Source organism: Pithys albifrons, chromosome 33 (assembly GCF_047495875.1).
Source record: "Pithys albifrons albifrons isolate INPA30051 chromosome 33, PitAlb_v1, whole genome shotgun sequence".
NCBI classification, from domain to species: domain Eukaryota; kingdom Metazoa; phylum Chordata; class Aves; order Passeriformes; family Thamnophilidae; genus Pithys; species Pithys albifrons.
Genome location: NC_092490.1, coordinates 974,375 through 992,990, shown reverse-complemented (window position 1 = coordinate 992,990; position 18,616 = coordinate 974,375). Strand labels below are relative to the sequence as shown.

Below are 18,616 nucleotides of genomic sequence, written 5' to 3'. Positions count from 1 at the left end.
TGGGAGACCATTTGAATCCCTTTTTCTGCCTATTCTGGGTGCCTTTACCCCAAGACCCCCTTTCTTTGACATCAGGGACCCCTGGAACCCTTTTATGAGCACAGGGTACCCCTGGACCCCCATCCCACTTCTCCAAGGCTTTACATCCCCCTTTCCTTGGCCCTGCAGCCTGTCTGAAAATGCCATCCCCCAGCACTGTGCCCTCCCTGCACCCCCAAGATTCAGCCCAAAACACCAAGATTCAGCCCAGAAAAAGCCCTGCCAGGCTTTCCTCCTCTCTGGTCTCTCCACTTTGTGGTTTGGGGGGTCTCCCCTGTCTGGGCTGCTTGGGGTCCCATGGGTATTGGGGTCTCCCCTCCCCAACCTGTCAATGAAGGGCCTGACCCATGCACACTAACACCCCCAAGGGGGGTCCCCGCATCCCCCCGCCCACCAAGGGGCTCTGTTGGGAACCGACACCGGGACCCCCAAAAACACCTGCCAGGGACACCCAATAGCCTCCAAGGGGCATTCCATGCTCAGTTTTGGGGTCCCTCAAGCCCCAATCATCCCCCTGAACATAACCCAACCCCCAGAGCCCCCCCAGGCTATTCGGGGCTCGGCTCGGGGGTCCCGCAGCACTTTGTCGGGGCCCTTTGCCGTCCCTGTGTGCAGCTCCGGCCCTGCCCCGCGGCAGCCCCAGCACGGGCTCCAAGGAGCGGCACATCCTGGTGCCCTTGGGGGCTTTGGCCGGGCCCATCCCGGCTCTCGTGTTCCATGACACAGCCCACACAGCCCTTGGTGGGGCAGCGGGGGAAACTGTGGAGTCGGGGGGGGCCCTTCTCTTTCCCACCCTGTCCTCCCGCTGACCCGAGAGCTCCCGCGTGTACTCGGAGCGCTGAACAAAGAAGGAGGAAGAGGAGGAACGTGACTGTCCCCTGCCCCTTGTCCCGGGGGTGTTCCTTGGTCGGCCCCGCCCACCCATTGGCAGGGCGGTCCCTAGGGGGCGGCCAGTGTTGGTTTGGGTGCCGTGCTGTGAGAGAAAAGGTCTACCCGCCCGCTGCCCACCCCGGTTCACCTGTGGACGGTCAGGCAAGGGAGGGAGACCCGCGGATGAAATAAATGGTCTTGCGAAGAAACCAAGTCCACCTACTGTGGTAAAAGAGAACAGATCTACCTGGGGGACGGAGTGAACAGGTCTGCTCGCGAACAGGTCTACCTGCGGGATTGGGAGCGAGCAGGTCTACCTGCGGGATCGGGACCGAACAGGTCTACCCGCGGGACTTGGAGAGAACAGGTCTACCCGCGGGACTTGGAGAGAACAGGTCTACCCGCGGGACTGGAAGAGAACAGGTCTACCCGCGGAATTGGGAGAGAACAGGTCTACCCGCGGGACTGGAGCAGAAGAGGTCCACCCGCGAGACTCGGAGCGAACAGGTCTACCCGCGGGACTGGAGGAGAACAGGTCTACCCGCGGGCCTGGGAGAACATGATGAAAAGGGCTAAAGGCGAACAGGTCTACTCGAGGGATGGAGAGAACATACCCGGTGGACTGTGAGAGAAGAAGTCTACCAGCTGGAAAGGGCAAGCCGTCTACTTGCCGTACTGGGAAACAGAAAAGTTGTACCCAATGGAGAGAACAGGTCTATCCACCCCACCCAGCGAGGTCTCCACACCGCGCTGAAAGTTCTACCCAGCGAACCAGAAGAGAGAACGGGTCTAACCGCTGGAGACAACAGGTGTACCCAATGCAGAGAACAGGTCTATCTGCTAGACTGGGAGTATCTGCTGGATGGTTGTGTCCCTAACAAAAAGAACAGGTCCACCTGCCGAGCTGAGAACATGGGTCTACCTGCCAAGCTAAAAGAACAGGCCGGTCCTAATAAACGTGAATCCCCCAGAAGCTGAAACGGGAAACCCAGAACCCTAAAGTGGAAAGACCAAACAAAGAGAACTTCTGGGAGGGATTTTTTGGTTTTATCCCCATATTTCAGAATGGGTTTTGGCTGAATCTTGATGTTTTCCAGTTTTGGTATTTCTGAGGGGGTTTTGCCTGACTCTCATCATTTTGGAGCTTTTCATGGACACCAGATGCCTGGTGACTTCTAGAGATGAGGAGCAGAGAGGGGTGATAGCAGAGCTGGGGGACCCCTGAGAGGCTGGAGAGGGGGGAGTGGGCAAAAGGGAGAGCCTGCACAGGGGGCACCCCTGTGTATTCAGTTGTGATGAGATGCCACTATTTTTGGTCCATGTCTGGCCTTGCCACCTGCCAAGTGATAGAAAACAAGAACTTCTAATTAGGACTTGGGCCTTGAAGGAGAAACATCTTGTGTACACTGAGACAGGTTTGTAGCTTGAATTTTTGACGATGTGTGGCTTCAACCTGGAATCCCCATGAACCCTCCCTGGAACAATTGGTCAAGGAACCTTAAAGGTAATTAAGAATGAACTAATTTTTCAGCAGAAATGCACAATTTTAAAGGCAATTCTCTCAGAGTAGCTCTGATTATTTCTTTTACAAAGCCTTGAACTTACTGAAAATTGCACTGAGCTTTACTTGTGTATCAAAAGAATTAGAAAATATGGAAAATAATGTTCTGAAACATGTAGGGGGTGACAAAAACAGTGGATAAAACAAAATTTATGATTTAGTCATTAAAAAATATATTGGACAAGTCTGGTGGGGAAAGAAAATGGTGACTGAATATCCTGAATAAAAAGTACTCAGCGATCTGGAAAAAAAAAAGAAAAAGAAAAAAAGGGAGGAAATAATAATTTTTCTCATAGCAAATGGTTTTTTTCTGGGTGTTGTGACATTCTGAATGCTGATTTGCAGGTTATAATAATATATAATTATAGTAATACTGTGAAATGCTATAATAAATCATAAAAAATTATGGAGAAATTAATACATAAATTTGACTTTTTAAGTGATGACAGCACTTGAAAAATAAGTTGGTATTTACACAGGTAGTGAAAACATTGACAGTAATGGTTACCAAAAAACATAGTGCCCAAATTTATCTGGGAGATAAATATTCCTTAACTCTCCTTGAGATCTTTGGGACAAGTCTCAGCAAAATCTGGAGTCCCTCAGCTCACCAGTTTGATCTCCCTTGGTACTTTATTGCTTTGGTCACCAAGCCCAGGGCTGAGGGCAGAGCAGCACCAGAGGAGCAGAAAGTCCCAGATTTGCCCAGGAAACAAACATGGACTTGCCGATAATACAACATAAATCTCCCATTTTCTACCAGCTTTTATAACCAAAAAGCTTTGCATGGGTAAGTTTTCTCATGGCCTCAGAGGAGACTGGATTGTAACAGAACATTTTAAATTATTATTTTTAAAATATTGATATGGGACTGGGGTAATAACTTGTATCAGCCAGTGATATCCACACCCTCAGCTGTTCACATTTTCCTGGGATAGAAAGAACTTTTCAGACTCCAAGTCTAAAATTACAGTTCATGGATCAGCTTTTACCCACTGAAGTTTCTTTCTCCTGGTTGTAACAAGAGTGTAACTGGGTGTGCAGCTTGAGGATTGATTAATCCTAATTAATATTTACACCCTGGATCTTCTCATGGTTGGAGTTACCTGAGACAGGACACACATATTTTTATGCTTTCTTCTTATCATATGCAAGTTAAACTGGAACTCAGTCCCTCAATTATCCTTTTCCATTGGCACATTACAGGTATGAGACACCATTCCAAAATGTGGAGGGAATGTTTTTAATGCCACACTTTTTAGTGCTTTCAGCTGGAGTGAGGAACTGTAGCAGTTCTAATAAGATATAAATCTAATATTATTGTAAAGCACTATAAAAAGGAATATAATACTGAGAAATTAATGCATCAAATTGACTTTTTGAGTGCTGAGAGTACTTGAAAAATAATTTGGTATTTATACAGGTATTGAAAACTTTGACATTAATGTGTCACTAAACCAGCCCTAAACCCAGCTCTAAAACGAGCCATAAACAGCCCCAAATAAGCTTTAAACCAGCGCTAATCCAACTCTAAAGCAGCCCTAAACTAGCAGGGGTGTTGGAAATGGATCCAAGGCCAGAGGAGGAGTTTGTTTTTTAACTAATTCCTCAAGCTCAATTCTCAGAATCACAGGATTGTTTGGGTTGGAAGGGCCCTAAAGCTCATCCCTTTCCAAGCCCTGCCGTGGGCAGGGACACTTTCCATAGCCCAGGTTATTGTCATGTTTTCCTCTTTTCAAACACTGAAGGATTTACAATATTTCCAAATCAAACCTCTGACTCTCCAAAGTCTTGGCTTTGACTCTCCAAAAGGTGCCCGAAAGCTGAAGAACTGCCTGCAGGGTGTGACCCTTTCCCCCTAACCAGGCAGGTCATTTGGGGATTGGAAATGGTTTACAGGGTCTGGGTGAAAGTTCAGAGGGGTCCCTGCGGTGTTTTGGTGGTCTCTGGGAGGTTCTCTGCGGTGTTTGCGGGGGGCTCAGGATTTTTAGGGGGCTCTGGGAGAGTCTGGGGGTTGTGAGGGGATGCCTGGGGTGTTTTTAGGAGCTCTGGCAGGTCCAGGAGGGGATTTGGGGCATCCTGGGGCAGTTTTGGAGGTCTCAGGTGGGGTTTTCGGGATCTCAGGGGGGTTTTGGGATCTCAGGGGGGTTTTTGGGGGGCTGTTGGAAGTGACCTGACAGCAGTCCCGGGGTTGGGGGAGGGGCTTACCGGCTTCTCGACTTTCACCGTCACGGCCAACACGGCGCCGGGGGGTCTTGCAGTCTGTGGGGGGTCAGGAGGGACCCCCAAAACCTGCACCGAGTCCCTCCAAACTCGCCGCTCTCCGCTCCACGCGGTGTTTTCACGTCCCGCCTTCTGCCTGTTCCACTCCCATTGGCCACCGAGCCCGCCCGTCACCGCTCGCAGCCAATCGGCGTTCAGAACTGCAGCGGTCGGGCGGAGCCCGGAGCCCCGCGCCATGTTGAGATTCCCGTGTACTACAACTCCCGTCATGCCTCGCTGCGCTGCCTGTGCCGCTCCATTCCCGTTCCCGCCGGGCTCGGCGCTCCGAGGGGATGGGCAGAGAGGGGCTGCGGGGGGCACAGGGGAGGCCGGGGGGGTCCCTGCGAGCCCGGAGGGAGCAGCGAGTGCCCTGCGGAGCCGCCGAGATGCTGCCCGGGCTCTGCGAGCAGATGGATCCGTGCCGGCTGAGGAGGGAGCTGCGGGACAGCTCGGGGGGGGCGGGGGCCCTGCCTGGGGGCGGAACCCACGAAAGCCGCTCTCCCTCCCTCTGCGAGCGGGCAGGGAAGGGAAAATCCAACGGAGGGCTCGGGAGTTGGGATGGGGAGCGGGAGAGATCCCTCCCCGAGCACCATCTCGGGCAAATCAGACTCCGAGTGGGCGTGTGAATTAAATTGTTACTGCCAGAATTAAACCAGGAGAATGAGAAGTAGAACTAAACCCGACAAACCCCTCCCTCCCAACCCTCCCTCCTTCCCAGTTGTGCCTCCTCCCCCCTCAGCGGTGCAGGGAGCTGGGAATGGCGGTCCCACTCAGTTGTTGTTGGTGCTGCTGCTCAGGGAGAGGGGTTGGAGTGCTTGCCCTGCTCCCTTGTGGGGTCCCCGTGGTTTTGGGCTTATCCTCTTTTGTCCTGTTTCCTGCTGCTGAAAGAAACTGGAGCAGTTTCCTGATTTTTTTCTCTTTTTTTTGTTTTTTTCCTCAGGTTTTGGATACATGAGAAAAAAAAGTCCGTATACTTCTTTTAACAAGTACTGCTGGAGGGTTCTGGGGCTGGCCCAAAACTGGACTTAACACCCAAAAACACAAAGAAAAAAAAAGAGGACAAGGCTGGGAATTGGTGGTTGTTTCATGAAATAGTCCAAGTGTCTCAAACCTGGGGAAAATGTGAGTGTGGGGGGTGCAAAATGACACTTGGGGGAGGGGAGAAGAAAATTCAGTCAAATCCCAGACTCATGCCTTCCCAGTGGGAGTGCGGCCATCCCTGTGATCCAGGTCAGAACTCCTGTCAGGGGATCAAAGAGGACAAAGATTGGGTAAAACCCAACAGCAAAAGCCATTTCAAGTCCCTCCCAGCCCATATTTTGAAGAAGAAACACCCAACAGCACCTGTCTCCTGCTCACCTGCCTGTGACTGCAGAGCTCCAGCCCCTCACATGCTTCAACCTCATATCAAGAACCTCAATTAAAAGCTTTTTAAGTCAATGTAATGAATTTCCACCAGTTTTCCTCCTGTTTGGCCCAAGCATTGACCCCGCAGGTGTCTCTGCATTCCCAGTGAGCCCCTTGCCCTGGCTGTGCTCAGCCCCATTTCCCCAGGCACAGGGGAGGCTGCAGAATGTAGAAATATGTTTTTAAAAAACAGATAAGAGGCCTGGCTGGTGCCATTTTTTGGGGCCAGACTCACCTCAGTCACGATGTGAGAGGGTGTCCGAGGTCAGTGTCACTCTCAGGACTTGCCAAGGCCAGGGAAACAGTTTGTGCCAATCTGAGACATACGGGCATGGACCTTCTCCAACCAGAAAATGTCACAGGGAGTGTATTTGTGCAGAAAAATGGTTATTTCAGGCTCTAGGAAGACTTTTGGGTCTGTTACCTTTGGGGTCCATTTGCTTCTCCATCCCCATGTTGAGGTTTCCAAACTCATGGGGAAACTTCGTTTTGGTGGCTTCTAAAATGAGATCTGGGCTTGAAAAAGCAGGGAAAGACTTGGAAAAGCTCCAGAATAATTACAATTTTGCCTCCAAGAGCCTTCCCTTGGTGGCCAAAAGCAGCCCGAGGAAGTCCCATGGGAGCCAACCCAGCTGGGAGGAGAGGGAAGGGGCTAAGGGAGGAGCCGAGGGCTGGAGGGTCCCACGGCCACCGACTCCCAGCCCTGCCAAGGGCTGCAAACTGAGCCCGTTCCAGGAGGTTCCAGGTGCTCCACTCCAGCCCTGTGTCCCAGGCTGCTGCACCCCCTGAGCTCCCTCAGCGCTGGCTCTGCAAGGAATTGGGAAACTGGGCTGATGGCAAGAGAAGCTGTGAAGATCAGCACTGTGAGCTGGTGGTGCTCCAGAATGTGACACAAATGGGAAATAGGGAGGAGGAGGCTTGAAAAGGACTCCAAAGTCCTGGGTTTTCAGGTGGGCAGGGGGGTGAGGAGGGTTTGGGGTGGTGTTCAGGGTACAGGGACACTTGTGCCCATGGATTTGGGATTCACATTTCCTCAGTGGCTTTGCATCCCATGAAACTCTCCCCAGAGAGATGTTTGGGACAACTGGTCACCTCCACTTGGCAGGAGAAGCCCAAGGCTGTTCCAGGCAGGAACCTGCAGCCAGTGTGGGTTGGAGTGAGGGCAGGGCAGGAGTGGAGACGGGTGAACAACACACCCAGCACCCCCCAGGGGGGACTGTCCAAGGCCTGTTGGGATAAAAAGCAGCTTTGCTTCATTTCAGCCCCATTTTGTGCCCTGATCCCTCTCCTTGAGTTTGTGGGGTCTGTGCAAAGGTTTCTTGTTCCTCTGGCAACGCTCTGCAGAGCAGGGGCTGGGGGCACAGGGCACAGTGGGGTCGGTTCTGTGGCACGTGGGGGCACAGGGCACAGTGGGGGCGGTTCTGTGGCACATGGGGGGCACAGGGTAGAGTGGGATGATAATAAATCAGCAACAATTTACTAATTAATAATTTTATTAAGAATAGATTTAATAAGTGAAGCTAAATTGAGATTTAAGTGAAAAACAAAAAATATTTAAATAGATAAATACAAATACACATAAATAAATAAAATCTACACAAATAAATAAATAAAATTTAATAAAATAAAGTTTGCAATTAAGGTATAATCGAAATATTAGGAATTTAATATTATTTAAATAATATTTTTTGTATTAAGTATATAAAATAAAGGAACAAACAATTGAATAATAAAATTACGAAATGGAAATATAATCAAATAAGTAGAAATAAACCATTCTAAATAAGGTTTAATTTAAAATGAAAATATAGAAAATATACAATTAAAAATAAATAGATTATGCCAAGACTATTTAATAAATAATATAAATACACTGTTTAAAATAATATTTAATAATATTCTAATACAATATTAATATTTTAGTAAGCATAATAATGATAGAGTAATATAGATTATACATAATATAAATTATATTCACATTATAATATCTATATTAGTGCATGGCAGTGAAGGAGGAGGAGGAGGAAGAGAAGGAGGAGGAGGAGGTGTGGGATTTACTTCCAGGAGCCCTTTCAGCACTTTCCTCTCTCCCCCCAACAGCCCCTTCACACCCCTCGGAGCAGCTTCACCCTCGGCAGTGGCTCTTTGTGGCTCCTGTGGCTGCGGTGACACATGAACAGCGACTCAGAGCCTGGAGGGACACGAGCCCACCCCCCTGCCGGGCTCTGCTCCTGCTCCAGAGGGGCCAAACCCCCCGTTATCCCGGATCCCAATGTCCCGGGGGCAGGGACAGGGCACTGACCACCATCTGTGCCAGCCCTGCTGTGCCCCGGAGGGGCCCCGGTGAGTGACGTCCCTCGGCCCCTCTGCCCCATCCCAGGGGGGCTCTGCTTGGGGGGACGGGTTTGGAGGGGCCAATATACCTGATGGGGCTGGATCCCTTCCCTGCAGGAAATCCTGGGGATAAAAAGGACCTTCTGTGTCTTTTCCTGAGCTGCTTCTGGCCCAACCCCAATGCTTTGCCCTCCAGAGGGTTTGCTGCCCACCCCCAGCCTGGGGCACAGTGTTGGCACAAACAGGTTTTTTTCTTCTCACCCCATTTCCTTGGGAAGCATGGAAGATACAGCCAGTTCCCCTGGATGCTGTGCAGGACTTCACCTGCTCAGCAGGGCAGGAGAGGCCCTGCAACCTCCTCTGAGATCACTCCAAACATCCCCAGGGCTTGACCTGGGGATCTCCCCATCCCCAGGTCACCTCTGGTTGCAGCTCCAGGGCAGGAGAGGGAGGGACTGGGCTCTGAGGCTCTGCAGCTTTGCTGGGACAAGTGAACAAAGAGGCACCTTGTGGGTTTTCTGGGCTTCCAGAGAGCCTTGGGAGGTTTCTTCACTGAGCAGAGGGATGTGGGGGACCTGCAGCTGAGGCAGAGCATTAAAAGCAGAGCAGGGAGAACAGAAGAAGAAGAGCTGCATCCTCCCTCGCTCCCAGTATGATCCCACTGCAGGTCCTCACTGACTCTGGGCTCTGCTGGGAGCTGGATGGGTTGGGACACTGGTCCTGGTGGGCATCATGGTGTGGCTGCTGCAGGGACAAGGTGAGTCATCCAAAAGGGATAAATCCCCCTTGAGTCCATGGTAAAACTCCCCCAAATCCATGAGAGCCCAGCTCCAGACAGGGGTTGGAGCAGATTCCCCCTGTATTTCCAGCAGGGAGGAGCTCCTGGGCAGTGACAATCGCTGAGGGGCAGGAGGGAAGAGGTGCCATCAGGGGCTGATTGATGTGGGTTTGCGGCTTGAGCTGCTGCAGGTCCCTCTCTCCACCCTGATGGTACTTGCAAATACCCAGGGATTCCCTCTGTGTTCTCACCAGGAGGAGTTTCCAGTGCTCCAAATTAAATTTACATATAAACCAGAGGGGCACTCATGGTTGTGTGGGAATGAAGGCAGCCCCAGACCAACCCTAAACCAGGCCTAAAGCAGCCTCTCTCTGCGTGTGCACCCACCCACAGTACGGGATGCGCTGGGGCAGCTGGACCTGCTGGCCCTGCAGAGCTGCCCCGTGGGGACACTGCCCTTGTGTATCACAGGCACCACAGCCTGTCCCTGCCAGCCCTGCCCACTGTCCCCACCCTGGCTCAGGGACTCCCAGTGGCCCCTGGACAGCAAAGAACCAAAGCCCCGACCCCAGAGTGCGGCCCTGCCCGTGGGCAAAGGGCCCCCAGGGCTGCCCTGCACAAAGCAGCCCCTCCAGACCCTGCCCAGAGACACAAGGGGGGACACCACATATGAGTCTTTTAGGAAACAGCTACAGGCTTTGCTTGGCTCTTGGCAGGGGTCGTTGTTTTATTCCAAATGTTCAGAGTTCCCCCTTTGAGGGCAGCGTGTCCAACAGGCCACTGTTGTGTTCCATTTGGGCAGAAATATTTCCCAAAGGAATGCAGGTGGCACAGACGGTGCAGAGGGAGCTGCCAAGTCACCCCAGTGATCAGCCCTGCCCTGACTGGCACCAGCACTGCCCTTTCTCACACATCTCTGGGGAAAACAAAGGTGTCAGGGTGTAGTTTCTAAACAAGGAACCCTTGAAAAGATCTGTTTAGGACCTGCCAGCAAGGTCACCCAGGAGCAACCAGCACAGGAGTGGGCAGGAACTTCTTTGGGAGGGGAGGGTGGATATTTTAATTTTATTTGACACTACAGAGGCAATTTCTGGGTTGCCCTCTGGAATTTTATTCCATTTCAAGATCACCAGCAACAGGGCTGTGTTTGAGTGCTGCAAATGAGGCCTGGATGGCCCTAACTCTCCTTGCCTTAGTGCTCAGGGGCTTGTGGGCATTCCAGTGTCTGCTGATGGCGACAGCTGAGACAAAACACTGAGTTCTCTGTCACAAATGCGCTGTGGGTGGCACTGATCAAAAGAGGCAATTGCAATTTTACTGATAAAATTCAGGTGGGAAAATGGAAAATGAAATTTATACAGCATAAATTTTTAATAACAAAAATCAGATCTGTGCCAGAAATGCCTTTGTGCACTGCCTATTTTAGATGTGTCTGCTTGTGGTTTCATGGGAGCCCGAAAATGCTGCTCAGCCCATCATTGTCACACCTGCAACATCAGGGGCTGCAGGAGTCAAGGGGACCCTGCAGGGAGGCTTCAGATCTGTTCCCTAAATCCCATTCTGAAAGGAGATTGAATGAGGGAGAGCCCAGCAAGTTCTCAGTGAGAGACAGGCAGCTGCCAGCAGGTCCATCCAGCACACTGGATTTACACCATCTGATCTCTGCTGGGGGTCCCTCTGGGCTCTGACACTGCCCCAGACCCCTCTCCCAGCCCTTCTCTGGCCCAGAGGAGCCACTGCCCGTGCTGGGATGCTCAGGGAGCACTGGGGTCTTGCCAGTGGCTTCCCTGCCCAGCCAAGCAGGGCTGCCTAAGCTTCTCATCCATCAGCATTCCCAAGTCCTTCTCCTTGGGGCTACTCTCAATCCTTTCTACATCCAGCCTAAGTTTATGCTCCATAATCATGTGACAAACTGTAATACATGCAGATAGAGCAGACTGTGGCTAAGCCTTGTCCTCCCAATCCCCAGAAGCAGAGGAAGCTTTTTATTCTGAGGTTTTGTGTCAGGGACCAGAGTCGTGTCTGGGCCTGTCATGTTTGGTCTGTGGTTGTGCTTGTCGATGTGGTGTGAGAAAACACTGCAGAGTTTGCCTGTGGAGAACTGAGGCCTGGAGAAAGAGCCATCAGTGTGAGCTGGAAGTGCTGAGAGCTTGGGCTGTGTCCCAGGAAGAATGACGGGCAGAGCCGTTGTTTTCCCAGAGTCAGGCCCTTGAGCTGCTGCAGCCTGGGCTGGTGCGATGGGCACGCAGGGGCTGCTGCTGCAGCTGGCAAAGCTGCCCTGCAGAGAGAGGAGCCAGGAGGGGTGGGCTGGGCTGGGGGTGAGGAGGCCCCGCTGGGCCTGGTTTGGTGCAGGGCAGGGCCTGAAGGGGCACTGCCTGCCTGCCCTGCTGCCAATGCTGCTGCACCTGCTGCTCCTGCCCCATGGGCTGGGGAGATCGCAGGGCTGGGGATGTGCTGTTTGTGTGCCAAGGAACAGGATCCATTGGCTTGGGGAGATTGCAGGGCTGGGGATGTGCTGTTTGTGTGCCAAGGAACAGGATCCATTGGCTTGGGGAGATTGCAGGGCTGGGGGTGTGCTGTTTGTGTGCCAAGGGACAGGATCCATTGGCCTGGGGAGATTGCAGGGCTGAGGATGTGCTGTTTGCTGGGCCAAGGAACAGGATCCATTGGCCTGGGGAGATTGCAGGGCTGGGGATGTGCTGTTTGTGTGCCAAGGAACAGGATCCATTGGCCTGGGGAGATTGCAGGGCTGAGGATGTGCTGTTTGTGTGCCAAGGAACAGGATCCATTGGCCTGGGGAGATTGCAGGGCTGGGGATGTGCTGTTTGCTGGGCCAAGGAACAGGATCCATTGGCCTGGGGCCATTGCAGGGCTGAGGATGTGCTGTTTGTGTGCCAAAGAACAGGATCCATTGGCCTGCGGGGATTGCAGGGCTGGGGATGTGCTGTTTGTGTGCCAAGGGACAGGATCCATTTCCTTTCCTCAGCAATAAATTTGCTTTGTTACCTCAGCTCTGTTTTAGTGTCTTTTATTTTGTGCTGGGAATCCTCCTGAACCTGGAACACTGGGAACAACCTTGTGACCCACATTCCCAGTGACCCACATTGGGACACATTCCCAGTGACCCACGTTGGGAACATACCTGGCTGGAGGTCTCCACACCCTCCTGGTTCCCTGTGGGCACTTGGGTGAGTGCAGGGGGAGGAACATCCATCACAAGAAAAAGAAGTTGGGAATTCATTGGGAAGAGCAGTTTAGTTGAGTTTCCACCCCCAGAAATCTCACCTGCTCCATTCCATCATTTTTTTCTGGTGCCATCGAGCTCTCTAATTCCACCCAAAATTCCTTAATGGCACTCAAAAGTCTCTGAATCCCTATTATTATCCCCAGATTTTCATCCCAAATCCCCTAGTTTTACCCCATATCCTCAGAATTTCACCAAAAGTCACCTTAATTCTACTCAAAATTCAGGAATTCCACCAAAACATGCCTTAATTTTCACCTCATACCATGATGTTTCTACCCACAGTTTCCTTAATTCCACCTCAAATCCCTGTAGACCCATCACAATTTGCTTATTTTACCCCAAATCCCCTGAATTCCATCCAAAATTCCCCTAATTCATCAAAAAATCTCTCCCATTTCTTCCCAAATCCCCAATTTCAAGGTAAATCCCCATAATTCTACTGAAGATCAACATTAATGTCACCCAGAATTTCCTTAATTCCATCTGGAATCCCCCAATACCATTTATTGCACTCAAAGTTCCTTTAATTCCACTTCAAATTTCCCAAATCTCTAAATGTCCGCCTCAAATCCTCCTAATTCAATCAAAAATTTCCTTATTTCTTCGCAAAGTATCCCTAATTCCCCCCGAAATCTCTTAATTTCACTCAGAAATATCCTAATCCCTCTTACAATCCCAAGTATTTCATCTCAAATCCCTAAAAGTCCAGCAAAATCCCCTGAAATTCACATTAGGATTATTTAATTCCATCCAAATTCCTTTATTTCCACCCAAACTCTCCCAATTTAACCTCAAATCCACTGAATTCCACTCTAAATTCCCTTAATTCCACGCGAAATCCCTTCCCCACACCACCAGCACCCCAAGTGCTCCCAAATCCCCCCAGGCCCCCAAGTGCCCGTTTGGAGCCCCAAGTCCCGGGAAAGGGGCCATGGAAGGGGGGGACGGGGGGGCTTTGGGGAGGTTGGGGTGGATTTGGGGACCTGGAAGGCACTTGGGGGGCAATTGAGGGTCCCACTGGGGTCTGAGGGGCACTTATGGGGCACTAGGAAAGAACTTGGGTATCTGAGGGGACCTTTGGGGGTCACTCGAGTGTCCAGCAACGGAATCTGGGTGTCCAAAAAGGATTTTAGGGGTCACTTGTAAGTCCTGGATAAACTTGGGGGTCACTTCGAGGTCCGAGGAGGTGATTTGGGGCTCCTGAGTGTGTATTGGGGGAGCACTTGGGGGTCCTGGGGGCACTTCTGGGGCAGTTTGGGGTTCGGGGGGCACTTGGGGGGCTGCAAACCGGATGGGACCGACCCGATTGGGCGCGGGGGAGACGGGAGTTGTAGCCCCGACTGTGATTGGCCAGAACGAGGCGCCGTGCATGACGGGAGTTGTAGTACGGGACAGTCTCAAAATGTCGCGGACTCCATTGCCCGTCACCGCCCGGTGCATTTCTGGATGCTGATTGGCTGCAGGAGGTGACGGGCAGACAATGCGGCCAATCAACGGCGGCGCAGACAGAGGGCGGGACTCGACGGCGCTTCTGGAGAGTTATGAAATGGCAGCGAGTTTCGAGTCGTTTCTGTGAAAATTTGGCATCATTTTGGGGGCATTCGGGGCCTCGGGGCGGATTTTGGCGTTCTCTCACAATCCGCCCAACCCTTACAGACCCCCGGGACCCCCCCGGGGCCGTGTTGGCCGTGCAGGTGAAGAAGCCGGGTAAGCCCCTCCCCCCACCCCGGGATGCGCCTCCGAACGCCCCAAATGCCCCCCGAAAATACCCCTGAGACTCCCAAAGCCCCCATCCGGGAAGCCCCAAACTCCCCTGGATCCCCAGGATGCCCAAAATCTCGTCCTGAACTTTCGGGAGCCTCTGAGACACCCCGGGCCACCCCAAACACCCGAGAGACCCCCTAAGCCACCTCCCAGACCCCCCCAAGACTCTCCCAGATGGTCTAAACCGCCCAGACCCCTAAAATTCCCCCGTACCCACCTAAATTTATCTCCAAGATCCCCCAAACCACTGCAGGACTCGCCAACCCACTTCTAGGGCACCCAGACCTGCCCAAGTTCCCTCAACCTCCTCCCAGACCCCCACCCAGACCACCCTAAACCTCTCCAGGACCTCCTAGCCTACTTCAAAACCCCCCTAATCTTTCTCCCAGTCCCTCCAAACCACACCAGGTCCCCGAAACCACTTCCAGACCTACACCAACTATCCCAGGATCCCCCTAAAACTCCCTACCAGACCTCCCAAAACAACTCCAGGGCCCTCCAAACCCCTGCAAGGAATACCGAGGGTCCCAGGGGCGGCTTCTGCCCTGAGTCTCTGCTCGGGGTGCTCGGGGACCCCCCTGGGACACTAAAACAGGGAGCATGGAGAGGGATAACCCCCAACACATGTAGGTCCCCCAGCAAGCCCATTAGAGGAGACTCCCCAAAGCCCAGAGTGGAGAGACCAGAGAGCGGGAACTTGTGGGAGGCTTTTTTGGGGCTGAATCTTTTGTTGTGCAGGGGGGACACAGTGCTGGGGAAGGGGGTTTTCAGGGGGGCACAGGTCCAGGGAAGGGGGGATGTAGTTGCTTGAAGAAGGGAAATGGGGGGTTCAGGGAGACTCTCTGCCCAGGAAAGGGGGTCCAGTGGTCCCCAATTTTGGGGAAAGGGGAATCATGGGATAGGGAGACCCAGAGTGTCCAGAAAAAGGGATTCAAGGCGTCCCCCAGTGTTCCAAAAAGCGGGGAGAGGGGGGGTGTCTGTGGTCTGAGAACTTCAAGAGTGGGGGTTTCAGGGGTCCCAGAATAAAAAAAAACCCAGGAGGTGTGGGGACTGGAAGAGGTGGAATGGCCAGGAAATGGTGTTGCAGGGGTATTGGTGCAGTATAAGGGGGTGCAGGGGCACCCCAGTGCCTGTGAGTGGACGATCAGGAGGGTGCCAAGGTGAAGGAAAGGCAGGACTGGGGTGGGGAGAGGTAGTTGGTGGGTCCAGGGGGTCCCTGTGCCCAGAGAAGGGGAGTCCAGGGAAGGGCAGTGTAAAGGAAAAGGGAGAGTGAGATGGGTGTAAAAGGGAGGTCAGAGTTGTCCTGAAGTCATAGAATTAAGGGGTGTGGGGACAGGAAACCTGGGAATGGTCGGGCAGGGGGTTTCTGGAGCCCTGGCAGCCTGGAGAGGGAGGATCCTGAATAGACAGGAGACCCCCAACAGCCAGGACAGGGGGAGGGGTACCCTCAGAGCCCCAAAATGGAGAAGCCAAAGAGGAGGAGTTCCTCTCTGTGTTTTCTTGGCTAAATCTTGGAATTTTTGAGATTTTTATGGACACAACAAGCTCACTGAGTTCTAGAGATGGTCTTTGGCAGGAGGAGCCCCCAGCCCAATGCAGTCACACCTTGTTTTTCCCCAGAAAACAGAATTTCTCCTTCCCAAAGCTTGGCTAGATGGAGGAGGAGGCTGCGAGGAAGAGGAAGATGCCGTGGGACCCCCGGGCAGGTGAGGAGGAAGTCAGTGCCCCTTTTCGCCTCTCTTGTGCTGCATCTTCCAGCCCGGCATGGCCCCGGCTGCAGGACAACCCCGCTGCCGACGCCGTCCTGCCGGGGCCGGGTTTAGGGAAATGTCCTTGGCCTTCCCTGAGGGCCGGAGGCAAATGCCCTGAATGTCTTTGTTCCTTCCTGCCCCAGACCCCGAGCTGAGCACGGAGAGCACAGAGGGCAAATCCCCCCAGCAGAACCTCCTGGCAGAGGCTGTTTTGAACAGCTTCATAGCACAGGAAGTCAACAGGGATGAAAAGCCAAGGAGATCTCGCAGGAGGAGGATATTGAAACCCAACCCTGCTTGTTCCAAGGAGGAAAGTACCAACGAGAGGCAGGAAGACGGTCAGAGCTTGAGCCAGAGTTCCGACCTGGTGATGCAGCAGCAGCTTCAGACCAGGGAGAAGCGCTACAAGTGTTTGGAATGTGGGAAGGGCTTCAGCACCAGCACTGTCCTGATCCAGCACCAGCACATCCACACTGGGGAACGGCCCTACAGGTGTAGGGAATGTGGGAAGGGCTTCAACCACAGCTCCAACCTCATTACCCACCGGCACATCCACAGCAGTGAAAAGCCTTACAACTGTGGGGAGTGTGAGAAGGGCTTCATCCGTAAGTCTGACCTCATCATCCACCATATGACCCACACTGGGGAGATGCCCTATGAGTGTTTGGAGTGTGGGAAGAGGTTTCAGACCAGCTCAGTTCTCCTCATGCATCAGCGCATACACACCGGGGAGAGGCCCTTCCACTGCACCGACTGCGGGAAGAGATTCAACAAGAACTCCCACCTCATCAGGCACTGATACATCCACACTGGGGAGAGGCCCTTTCAGTGTTCTGAGTGTGGGAAGAGATTTCGAACCAGCTCACACCTGCTCAGGCATAAGCGCACACACACAGGGGAGAGGCCCTTCCCCTGCACCGACTGCGGGAAGAGATTCAACAGCAGCTCCCACCTCTACACCCACCGGCGTATCCACACCGGGGAGAGGCCTGACCAGTGTGATGAGTGTTGGAAGAGCTTCACCCACAGCTCCAATTTGATCCAACACCAACGGACCCACCAATAAGGGAAGCCCAACCAGTGCCCCGACTGCGGGAAGAGCTTTGTCCGCTGCTCCAACTCCATCACCCATTGGCGGACCCATGTTGGCTACAGATGTGGAGACCCACATTCCTAATTATCTGCATTGGGAAGACACCTGGCTGGTGATCTCCATGTCCTCCTGGTTCTCTCTGGTGTTGGGGTGAGCGCAGGGAGAGGAACCTCCATCAGGACACAGACCAATGTTGGAAACATGGGGAAGAGCAGAGTTGTTGCCTTTACATCGCAGAATATTTCACCTTCTTCAATGCATTGTTTCTTCTGGTGGCATCAAGCCTTTTACTTCTACCCCAATTTCCTGAATTCTCAAATTTTCTTAATCCTTCTGTAGTAGTTTTGGCTTTAGTCAGCATAGGTCCCCATGTAGGCCTCAGTTTTTAGCAGGCCTCGAAGGTTGTGACACAGATTAGAGGGGACAGGCATCATCTGACTTAAGCAGCCATAGAGGTATTTCATATCATCTGACATCATCAGGAAGTGTCGGGGAGTATAACAAGCAAGGTGGGAGGAGTCTCTGTTCTCTTTGGTCCATGCTTCTGACCAGGACAGTTCCCGCTCCCTGACTGCTGATGTCAGGCCCTCCTGCCGGTCGGCACGCCTGTTTAGCCGGGGACGTGAGCATATTCCTGTTAATTCCTCTTTCCCTCTTGCTGGGAGGTTTCCTTTGGGGAGGAGGTTTGGTTGGTTTGGAGTTTCACCTGTTAGCTGGGGCGACCTCGGTGAGCCTGTTGTTGTTTCCTGTCACCATGTGCTATTTCATATTCTGTGTTAAGCTCTCCTCTTCTCTGTATAAATATAAAAACCTCACTGTGTTTAAAGCCTTGTTTCTGCTGTTTTCCCTCACTCTCCTGCTCTGGGAGTGGACTTTTTGACTGGGTACCAGGCAGTTGGCATTTTGCCAGCCCAAACTATAACACCTTCCTAGAACCCTCAAAATCTCATCCCAGATCCTCCTAATTTCTCCCTAAATCCCTAAGATTCAAACAAAATTTCCTTAGTTTTTTCACAAAATTGCCTTAAGTCCAAGGAAATATCACTTAATTCCACCTATAACATCCTTGATTTCTTCCCAAATCTGCCTAATTTAGCCTAAAATCCTCACTAATTTCACCTGAAATCCCTATTTCCACCCCAAATCCTTTTTTAATTCTGCCCCAAATTCGCTTAATCCCACCTCAACTCTCTTTAATAGCCCCTAAAATCCCCAGTTTCACACTAATCCCTTCCCCAACTCACGCAGCCTTTCAAGTGTTCAGGACCACAATAAACATCCTTGGAATGCCAATCTTTTGGGCTCTGGAAAGGAGCCCAATTTATATCTGTCATGGGTTTAGTTAGGCCCAGACTTAGGCTTTGGTTTTTAGAGCAGGCCTTGGACTATCAGCTCACTTGAGCTGGGTCAGCCCAGCTGACTCCTGCTGGCCAATGGCGTTCCAGACCATAATCTGACATCATCTCAGATATGAAAAGAGAGGGAGGATGTTGGAACACACACATTTTCA

At 52.2% G+C, this 18,616-nt stretch overlaps 2 protein-coding genes across 2 annotated transcripts in view; one reads left to right on the top strand and one right to left on the bottom strand.

Moving 5' to 3' along the window:
• Positions 1-18,616, top strand: part of LOC139684162 (uncharacterized) — a 1,455,962-nt gene that overhangs the window by 499,233 nt on the left and 938,113 nt on the right. Inside the window, 1 exon segment of the mRNA XM_071579763.1 lies at positions 16,506-17,011. Coding sequence (XP_071435864.1) covers positions 16,506-17,011 — 506 coding nt within the window.
• The window catches only part of LOC139684161 (uncharacterized), a 1,434,678-nt gene that overhangs the window by 539,381 nt on the left and 876,681 nt on the right, over positions 1-18,616 (bottom strand).